General features: G+C 49.7%; 1 protein-coding gene across 1 annotated transcript in view; it reads right to left on the bottom strand.

The window, feature by feature from the left end:
• The window catches only part of SCRT2 (scratch family transcriptional repressor 2), a 14,770-nt gene extending 12,282 nt beyond the window's left edge, over positions 1-2,488 (bottom strand). The window contains exon 1 of the mRNA XM_088674776.1: positions 2,347-2,488. Within this exon, the coding sequence (XP_088530902.1) occupies positions 2,347-2,488 (142 nt within the window). The remainder of the gene's footprint in view (positions 1-2,346) is intronic.
• Between the last annotated feature and the right edge of the window lie 8,549 nt (positions 2,489-11,037).

The following is an 11,037-nucleotide window of genomic DNA, read 5'->3' on the forward strand; positions in this document are numbered from 1 at the left end:
GTATATCCTTGTAAATGGGAGGGCAGGTATGAAATCTCATATGTCAGAGGGTGATTGAGCAGGATTTCCACTAACTGGGGGTGGGGGTGGGGTGAAGGCTTGAATCCAACGCCCCCACCCCCATGTGGTTCTCCTCCTCCTCCCACTATCTCCTGGCTCCCGTCCCTAAATCCCACATCCTCAAATCTTCAAATCATTTTTCTTCCCATTCCCAACGCTTGCAAAAAAAAAAAGTTTCAGATCCTCTCAGAAGCCTACATTGTATGCAAGAAGCAGCCCTCTCAAAATGATGTGATAGAGGGTCGTTCCACAGATTATTCTGATCACAGGAGTGGATTTCCTTATTACAGTAATTTGATTTAAACAACAACAACCACAGAATATATAGCCTCATCAATCTCGTGTAGGTCTACTTGGAAGTAAGATCCACTGATCTCAATGGGATTGACCTGCACCCAGGTATCATTGCACCTTGAAGTCTTCACAGAGAAAAGAAAGGGATCCCACTTTTGAATGAATGAATGAATGAATGAATGAATGAATGATATGTATCCATCAGAATTTAATTACAATTAATGGAGGATCAGACTACCAGCAGCTCTTAGTCGTGGTGATTTAATCAAGCCTCCTTCTACAGGGACAGTATCTATTCACCCCAAATACTGGGGTCAAACAACAGGAAAGTTCCATTGTTTTCTTGCTACAAGCGATTTAAGGGACTGACCGATGTTAACAGAGTGTGTGACCTTTTGGTCTGAGCCAGCAACGCAACTCTTAAATCCTTAGAAAACACACCCACACCCTTGACCTATTGAAGCTTAGCACAGCAGTCCTGCAGGGGCGAACGGACTGGAGTTACGCCACTCACAGTATCAAAACTCCTTGCAAAGGCCACCGCATCCACTCAGGAAGGAATGTCATATTTCTGCAGACGCAGCAGTTTACGCAGGGTGCACCTATGGGAATTCATCTGCAATAAACTAGCACGACAACACACACAAAACACGGAGCCGCTCTTTGCAAACACGTCCTTTCACATACATTGGATCAATGGCCGAGATTCGAGAAACGCGCAGAATGCCCTTTCCAACACACACACACACACACACACACACACACACACACACGAGAGAGAGAGAGAGAGAGAGAGAGAGAGAGCGAGAGAGAGAGCGCTAGCCACGCACAAGAACGCGAGAGCGACCAAACTTTTCCATGCCCCATTTTTTTGCAATGGCTCCGCTAAAGTCATCCACCTGAGTTGTCCAACATGGGTTTATGGTTTGGGGGGTGGCGCGGAGAATGGTACTGCTGCTGCTTTGGGTCATAAACTTGGGAGATGGAAGAAGGCAGCCGAGGATGAAAGCTGCTGGGAGGAGGAGGGGGGAGGGGAGCGCATCCTCCCTCTTTGTAGGACGTGGATGAAAGAAAGCATGGAAGAATCCCGAGTCCGGGCCGTGAACAGAGGCTTTGCCTATTCTACCTTGAGCTCAAAACCCCTTTTGAGGCCTTGGGGCGAGCAAACCCTATCCATCTCCCCCCCCCGCCGCCCCGTTTAAAAATGTATTTATACAAATCTATTGGACTCACAACATTTCTCCCCCTACAGAAAACTCATCTCACATTGCATAACGGGGAAAAAGCATCCCAATTTAAGTACAGCATCATTCCTGCCCTCCCCGTTTTGTCTACTGTCTCCCTCCACCCTTTCAGTCGTAGAGGGGGTGAGGACCACCGCCTGGTCCAAACTTTGCCCAGCCAGACCTTGGGTGCGTATGTGTCATAAAGTATCCAACGCTCTCTCACAAACGTTATTTCTCCCTGCTTACTGGCGATGTACCCCCGGGGGGCAATCACACACACAGTCCTGTTCTAACGTTCAGGACTATTCCTCTGGTACAATGATGCTGTGGGAGGATGGGTAGGAGCAGTACAAGAGACCCCCCCCCACCCTGCAGGCAGTTTCGTTTTGGTTTTTTTTTAAAAAAGATTGACACCACCTTTTAGTGCCTGTTTCCGTTCCCTAGAGGAGCCACGGAGCGGGGTGTCACTGTGTCCGGGGAACAGAGAGACCGAGGTAGGGGGGAGGAGAACTCCATTAACACCCACAGTGGTTATAATCGAGGTCCCTCTACGCAAAACGCCCCAGACTTTGCCAAAAAAGGTTGCACCCGCTCTTGGCTCACCCCGCACGCACATAACCAAGTGTTTCCCCTTCACACGCTCCTCCTATCCCCTCTACGTCCCCTCTCCCTCATCCCCACACTTTCGCTCTCACGCGCACGACGCCCCCTTCCTAGCATCGCCCCCCGCCCCCGACCCTTCTCAGAGCGCCTCTCGCCTGCTTACCATCCTCCACCCCAGGGTCGCCGGCCCCCAGGGGTCCCGCCAACTCATTGTACGAAGTTTCCAAGGGGTGGTAAGTAGGGGTCGCCGGGCTGGGCTGGAAAGCGTCTGCCTTGATCTTCTTAACCAAGAAAGAGCGAGGCATCGTGCAGGACCCGAGAGACGCCTCCGCCGCCTCTGGCTGCTGCTGCTGCTGCTACTGCCGCCTCCTGAGCCGCGATCAGCACTTTGGACAGCTCCCCGCCCGCTCTCCGCTTGGGAGCGAGAGGAGGGAGGGGCGGAGATGGGAAGCGGTGGGGGGGGGGAGTGGAGGAGGAGACAAGGCGGGGGGGGAGGCGGGAACTGCCGAGGAATAGCTGAGGTCAGCAGCACGCTCCAGCCTCCCCCCCTTCCTCCTGTCTTTATATGGGACGCAGGCTGCGGGGACTGGGGTTGGAGGGGGGGGGATGATCAGGTGGATTAATCCATCAACGGTCCCCCAGGACCGTCAGCACGTGAGCAAAGAACAGGCAGGGCTAAAGGATGGGGGCGTTGTGTTGGGGGGGGGGTTGGGGGAATATTGCGAGAGGCAAGGCAAGAGAGGGAGAGGGGGGAGGAGGGCAGGGGGGAGAAAGTGAGAGGAGGGTGAAGCAGACAAGAGGACCGGGTTGGCAGTGCGGTGGGGGGACGGGGACGGGAGAGAAAGAAAGAGAGAGAGGAGAGGAGAGGAGGGAGGGAACGCAGTATTCCATTGCCCATCTGGTTAACACTGCGACACACACACACACACACACACACACAGAGAGAGAGAGAGAGAGAGAGAGAGAGAGAGAGAGAGAGAGAGAGAGAGAGGTTTGAGCCTATAAACACCTTTCCCACATTATTCGATTCTCCCACCCCCGCGCCAGCATTGTATAACCCACGCGGGTTTTAGCCAGTTTCAGCTCCGGGAGAATTCGCAGGCAAAAGTCTGTACCCAGGATGGAGAGAGAAGCCGGCGCTCTGAAATCTGGTCTAAAATCAGTGCAAGATAACTTCTTACCCCCTTCTGCACCCCAGAAAATAAAATGGAATGCTGGTTGCCAGAGGGATGAAGGCAAAAATAGGTACCTATCGATCGCTATCTCTCCCTCCAACCAGCAATTCGTCCCTTTCTCTCCCCACTGACCAAAGCTCCAGAACAGGCCGGCATTTTCTGGTCCTTTTGGAAACACTCTTCCTCCCCCCCGCCCCCCGCGCAACGTTTCCTTATACAGCTACCCAAATTCCTCGCCATGCAGGGAATTCCTCCGCCCCCCTCGTCGTTTCCCCTCCCCTTCCTCCTCCAAATCGACCCCCCTTCCCCCGAGCCAAACTGCTCCTTCGACAGTCGTTTCTCTCCACCCGGAGGGTTGATTAACTCTTGCCTCCCCTCCCCTCCCTCGTGTCCAGCCAAAGGCAGAACAATAGGGACACGTGTCTGAGGAAGAAGAAGAGGAGGGGAGAGGGGGTGGGGAGGGGGGAGATTCTTTCTCTCTCTCCCCCCACCCCTCTCTTCACCACCACCCCCGGTTTCTTTGTCTCGGTACAAACCCAGGGTGGTTTAAGACCCAGCAAATTATTACTGTTATTGAGCCTGGCTTCAAGGGCGGGGAGAGACCCTTTGCCTCTGATTTCCCAGTTCAACAAAAGGTGGAGTACTTTGACCTTTGGGAAAGCGAGAATGGAGAAGGAGAAGAGTCGGTTTATTCCTTTTATCTAGAGCCAGCTGAAGTTATTTCGCTGCTTGAGAAGAGAAGTGCCACCACCACCACCCTCCAAAATAATCCTGAGGCACACAACCCACGGAGGTAATTCCTCCCCCTCCACAAGCCCCAGCGCACAGCTCCCAGTTCCTTTTCAAGGGGAGCGGATTGCACCCCAGACAGAGCTGGATTTAGGGCAGTGCGACTGGTTTGGTCGCACTGCAAGCAGGGGGTGTGTAGGCCAAATTCTGGCATTGCACAGGGCGCTGATGAAATCTGAGACCCCCCCCCTCCGAGGGTCCAGACCTCCAACTTGGTCTTCTGTTCCATAGCCCTTGATCACACCCCTAATCATCCAGCTGCCCCTTGCCTGGTCTTGAAACTGCCTGTGCCTTCATTTGACCCCAGAAAAGGACTGCACAGACTCTTCTTGACTTTGACCATTTCCAGTTCCTTCGGGGTATAAATCAGGGCCTGTTCCTTAAGCTGTGCCATCAGGCCAGGACAGCCACTGTAAAGTCCACCAGGCGTTTGACGGATGGTGTTTCTTTGCCTGTTGCCAATGCCTGCCAGCTTGGGCCAAGCAGCCTGTTGAAATGGCTCCCTCTCAAATCCACAAAGCGTTGCCAGCCTGGGGATGAAATGAATCCTGTCCTCCGTGTCCTTGGATAATTCATTTGATCGCAACCATTGTTTGTTTAGCCTGTGGCCTAACTACTGCACCAGGAAGGCTACAGATTGCAAAGTTTCCCTGCAGCTCTCAGAGCAGAAACTAATGCACCATCCTTAATCTAGGAAGCAGCTGTGGCGGACCTGTGACATTACAGATGTTGCCATATCCCAGATGTTCACATTATCCCAGACTATTGCCCATTCTGACTGGGGCACAGGGGTGGACAAATATTTCCAATTTGGTTTCTTAAAGTTTCTCATCTTGGAAATAGTTCAGTTCTCCACATTTATGTAACTGCAAAGAGTCCCTATGAAAATCTGTCAGCATTTTTATGCAAATTTCTTTTAATATATGCATATTTACGACTCTTCAGGATCATCTGCTTTCAGAATTCCCTGATAACATCGAGGAACACTGGACCAAGCTAAAAACGTCCATTATTGCAGCCTGTGAACAAACTATTGGATACCAAACCAAGAAACACCAGGACTGGTTTGATGAGAATGACAGTGAGATTGAACACATGATTGACAAGAAAAGGAAGGCCTTTCAGATCTGGCAAAGAGATAGAAACTGTGCCACTTAGAAAAAAACCTATGCCAATGACTGAGGTTCAAAGAAGAACCAGAGAACTAAAAAACACCTGGTGGATAAAAAAAAAGCTCAAGATATCCAGCACTTAGCTGACACTCATGATGCACAGAGTTTCTTTAAAGCCACAAAGACCATCTATGGGCCAATAAATCATGGCATATGCCCCCTACACTCAGCAGACAGTAACACACTTCTAAAAGATAAAGAAGCTATTGCACTGCGCTGGAAAGAACATTACCAACATCTCCTTGGCCACATTTTTTTTGCTCTGGGTGAAGCCTCTAGAGGGGCACCATTAAGGCTCCCATCCTATGTTTGTACACAGCAACTTTTCTTTGACCCGGATGAAAATGAGCCTTGTTTCACCCCTGCATTGTTTCAAGAATGGTGAATCATGTATTAAAATGTGAACTGTGTCAAATTTCTCCCCTCATCCCTACTGTATACCTGAAGGAGCATCTCCACCCCCATCACTCTGCCCGGACACTGAGGTCCAGTACCGAGGGCCTTCTGATGGTTCCCTCGTTGCGAGAAGCCAAGTTGCAGGGCACCAGGCAGAGGGCCTTCTCGGTGGTGGCGCCTGTCCTGTGGAACACTCTCCCATGAGATGTTAAAGAGAAAAACAGCTACCAGATTTTTAGAAGACATCTGAAGGCAGCCCTGTTTAGGGAGGCTTTTAATGTTTAATTGTTTTGTTTCATTTTTCTGTTGTAAGCCGCCCAGAGTGGCTGGGGAAACCCAGCCAGATGGGCGGGGTATAAATAATAAATTATTATTATTATTATTATTATTATTATTATTATTATTATTACTGGGGGCTGATGGGATTTGGAGTGCAACAACCTGCCCTGTGCAGTTTTTCTTTTAAAATGAAATTTCAAAAAAAGCTTGAAATAAAATTTATTTTGAAATTGGTATTTCAATGATATACAACATTGTATATAAATATAGAATGTAAATTAAATATAATAATAAATAAAAAGTAAACAATAGCCTGCACCCCTCCACACTGGGCCACAAGCCAGGTAAGTGATCGTATCACTGCTGCCTGTTTGATTCATTTTGTGTGTTGCTCCTGCAGGGATGATTTTTTCAACATCAGCTTCGTTGGTCATGTTGTTTGGATGCCTAATTATTGTCTTCCAAAAATGGAAAGCGTAATGCTGGTGGTCAACAAAAGAGGTGTAAAGACTGTCTCAAGGCAAATCTAAAAAAATGTAGTATAAACATTGACAACTAGGAAACACTGGCCTGCGAGTGCCCCAGTTGGAGAACAGCCTTTACCAAAGGTGTCATGGGCTTTGAAGACGCTTTAACTCAGGACGCAAGGGAGAAACGTGCTAAGAGGAAGGCACGCTTGGCAAATCCACACCGTGATCAACTCCCGCCCGGGAACCTATGTCCCTACTGTGGAAGGACGTGTGGATCCAGAATTGGCCTCCAGAGTCACTTACGGATTCATGTTAAAACTGTGTTTATGGAAGACAATCTTACTCGGCTATGAGTGATTGTCAAAGAAGAAGAAGACTTCAGTATTTGACCCCACTCACCACCCGCATGGGGTCCCTGGATGTGGCTCCACAGGCTGAAAAAGACCCCTGGTGCTAGCTGGATGGCCCTTTATGTTGTTGCTGTTGATGTCCGTGCAAGTGTCACCCTAGAAAACAGGAAGGTGGAGAGGAGACCAGACCAGACAAAGCCCAGATGGCCACCACTGCTGGACACTCAACCAGAGTTTTTGACCTCTCCATCCAAAAGAAGCTTGCAATTGCAACTTCTCCTTACAGTCATACCTCGGTTTAAGTATGCTTCGGTTTGAGTATTTTCAGTTTAAGTACTCCTCCGCGGACCCGTCTGGAATGGATTAATCCACTTTCCATTACTTTCAATGGGAAAGTTCGCTTCAGGTTAGGTACAGACTTCTGGAACCAATTGTGTTTGTAAACCGAGGTATCACTGTATTTTTATTGTGCTTCAACCTGCCCCAGATGGCTTGGTCTCTATAATTATTGATTTTGTTGTATTCATATCCCCCCCTTTCCCCACTCAGGAGTTCTCCCTGCTTCTCATTTACAGTAATCCCCACAACCACCCTGTGAGGTAGGTTAGGCTGAGAGGCAGTGACTGGCGCAAGGTCAGCCAGAGAGCTTCATGGCCAAGGGAGGATTCGAACCCTGCCCTTGTCTGCCCAAGTCCAACACTCTAACCATTGCATCCCACTGGCTTTCTGCATCTGTTTCCCCTTCCTCAATACAGCCCCATACTCTTACCAATTCCTTCACCACCCCCACTTTTTTATTTATTTAAACCCCTCACCAACCTCACATTGGGGGCTATCACATTCAGTTGAGGAAAATTATTTCCATACAGCTGCCCAGAAAGCCACGAATTTTAAGATCATTGTGGGTTGCTGGAGGGTGGGGGTTTCTTTCTTCCTAGGGTGGAAGAAAAGGTTTGCATTCTTCCTTGTGTGTCTCCCCTCTGTCCTTTTTTTGTGCATGGAGAAGGGGGTTCTTTGTGTGCATTTGGGGAGGGGGGCTGCACACAGAGGCTTATTGCAGTCAGCAGTATTAATGCCACTCGGCAGCTCTGATTGCCGGTTATTAGCATATATTATCTCAGTCCCTTGCTCCTGAAAAGAGGGTGGTGGTGGTTATTCTCTTTCTCCCCTCCTCAGCCCTCCCTCTCGCTCCCCCCTCCCCAATCCGCACCCCTACCTTGTCTTTTACACTTAATTACCTCACTTATTACACTACACCGGGGTGGGGAGGGGGTGCAGAAATATCACAGGGCAGCGGGCAAGTGTGCTTGGCACAAATAGGGCATGAGTAATCGCCAATTCGCTTGCTGTGCCTTCGAGGAAGGAAAGGGGAAGAGGCTTCCGTATTAATAGATAAGGTGCAGGGAAAACCGGGCTCTTCTCTCCCCACCACCGCCCAAGGCCTTGGAAAAGGGAATCTCTGAAGCATGCAATAAAGGAGCAACAAGAAGATGGGCTCAGGGAGAAGGGAGGGGGAAGCATTGCCAAGCAGCGGCATTTAAATAAGAGCTGCCCTTTGCAGGCCTGGAAGGCAAGTTGTCTGGAGAGGTGGCTTCTGTTTGCTCCATCGGGACCGCTAACCTTGAACTTGCAAGGCGTGTGATGTCATGGCTCCTTGCCGGGGAAACAGATGGGCTATGATGTCATAAAGAGCCCCAGATTGCTCTCATGGGCCATGTGTTGTTTCAGGAGGGTGTGTGTGCGTGTGATGACTTGGAGGTGGAATTCATGAATGCAGACCTTCCAAGTGTTCCGATTTTCCAGGGACAATCCCAGGTTTACCGCAGCCATCCTAGTTTTTTAATGTCCCGCTTTTCCTTATGACGTCCCTATTTTTATCAGAGAAATGTTGGAGGCTATGCAATGAGAGCAAATATGAGATGTGGTTTGAGCAAACAAGTTGGAGGAGAGAAGACTGGGCGTTGATTAGAGAGCCCCCTTCAATCATCAGCATCATCATTTTATTTGTATGCCGCCTTCCATAGTAGAAACTATACTCAAGGCAGCTTACAACTTAACAAGATTTACATAATTACAAACACAGCAGAAGTCACAAACAATAAATGTTGTTTAGTCGTGTCCGACTCTTTGTGACCCCATGGACCAGAGCACGCCAGGCACTCCTGTCTTCCACTGCCTCCCGCAGTTTGGTCAAACTCATGTTCGTAGCTTCGAGACCACTGTCCAACCATCTCGTCCTCTGTCGCCCCCTTCTCCTAGTGCCCTCCATCTTTCCCAACATCAGGGTCTTTTCCAGGGAGTCTTCTCTTCTCATGAGGTAGCCAAAGTATTGGAGCCTCAGCTTCACGAAATAAAACACATCAAAAAGTACACAACCAAATGGAAACAATTTCCATGTAAATCATAAGATCTAAAACTAAAAAATACAACAATAATATCAAAAACAGTGACAGCTCTCTCAATCCCCCATAAGCAATATTCCAGCCCAAGAATCTGTTCAACAGCCTCAGCTTTTGTAGCTGGAGTCCGTCCGTCAGCACTCCACTCTCCCAGGCCAGATGGGAAAGGGCTGGCCAGGCAGGGCGCAGGTCTTCCAGGGCTCACAGCCAAGATGGTCTCATTGAAAACAACACAGATAGAAATTAAAAACAATTTTGAAAGAGGAGCCCCCTTTGCTGAGCAGCAGCTGCAGTCCTTGTGAAGCCTGTCAGGCCCCGCCCCAAGCCAGGTGGAGAGAGGAAAGGGCAGGGCCCTTCAGGCCCTCAGCAGGCAGCCCTCCTGAAGGGCTGCCACATGGAAGATGGAGCAAGCTTGTTTTCTGCTGTTCCAGGGGGGTAGAACCCAAACCAATGGATTCAAATGGCAAGAAGGGAGATTCCGACTAAAAGTCAAGAAGAACTTTCTGATGGTAGAACAGCAGAGCAGACTACTCTGTCTGGCAGGTGGTGGTCTCTCCTTAAACAGATGTTGAAGGGCCACCTGTCATTTTCTAGCTGTGGTGCCTGCATTGCAGGGGGTGGGACTAGATGACTCTTGGGGTATCCCAAGAGCCAGTGTGGTGTAGTGGTTAAGAGCAGTGGACTCGTAATCTGGTGAACCAGGTTTGCGTCCCTGTTCCTCCACATGCAGCTGCTGGGTGACCTTGGGCTAGTCACACTACTCGGAAGTCTCTCGGCCTCACTCACCTCACAGAGTGTTTGTTTTGGGGGAGGAAGGGAAAGGAGATTGTTAGCCGCTTTGAGACTCCTTAAAAGGTAAAGGTACCCTGACTCTTAGGTCCAGCTGCAGACGACTCTGGGGTTGCGTGCTCATCTCACTCTATAGGCTGAGGGAGCCTGCATTTGTCCCCAGACAGCTTCCGGGTCATGTGGCCAGCAGGACTAAGCCGCTTCTGGCAAAACCAGAGCAGCGGATGGAAACACCATTTACTTCCCTGCCAGAGCGGTACCTATTTATCTACTTGAACTTGACGTGCTTTCAGACTGCTAGGTGGGCAAGAGCTGGGAAAGAGCAACGGGAGCTCACCCCGTTGCAGGGATTTGAACCGCTGACCTTCCCATTGGCAAGCCCTAGGCTCTGTGGTTTAAACCACAGTGCCACCCATTTAGACTCCTTAGGGTAGTAATAAAGCGGGATATCAAATCCAAACTCCTCCTCCTCCTCCTCCTCCTCCTCCTCCTCCTCCTCCTCCTCCTCCTCCTCCTCCTCCTCCTCCTCTTCTTCTTCTTCTTCTTCTTCTTCTTCTTCTTCTTCTTCTTCTTCTTCTTCTTCTTCTTCTTCTTCTTCTTCTTCTTCTTCTTCTTCTTCTTCTTCTTCCCTTACAACTCTACTATTCTAAGTGTAAATAGGGGTGTGTGTCTTTTTAATGTAGGATTAAGCATTGGTTCTGGGAATCATAATCTGAATGCTTCCGTGTTAAACCTAAGAGTTGGAATTGTGGATGACTGGGCTCTGTTTGGGTATTTCCCTGAGACCACCTGCCTGACATGCTCTGGCCCGCTCACTCATGAATCATGAAACTGGCCCCCTCCTTGGTAGCTTGGTGGGCTGGGGGGGGGGCAGGCCGGGGGGCAGCAGCAAAGAGCTCACAGGTGGCACATTCACAACCTCAGACCTCCATCTTTTCTGCTGGGCACACCTGGCTCCCTGTGGCATCTTTCATCCTGCCGGCCCGGCTGCCTTGATTTAAGACAGGTTAGCATTGCAGCAGTCCCATAAAACCC

Source organism: Zootoca vivipara, chromosome 7 (assembly GCF_965207765.1).
Source record: "Zootoca vivipara chromosome 7, rZooViv2.hap1.1, whole genome shotgun sequence".
Taxonomy (NCBI): Eukaryota; Metazoa; Chordata; class Lepidosauria; order Squamata; family Lacertidae; genus Zootoca; species Zootoca vivipara.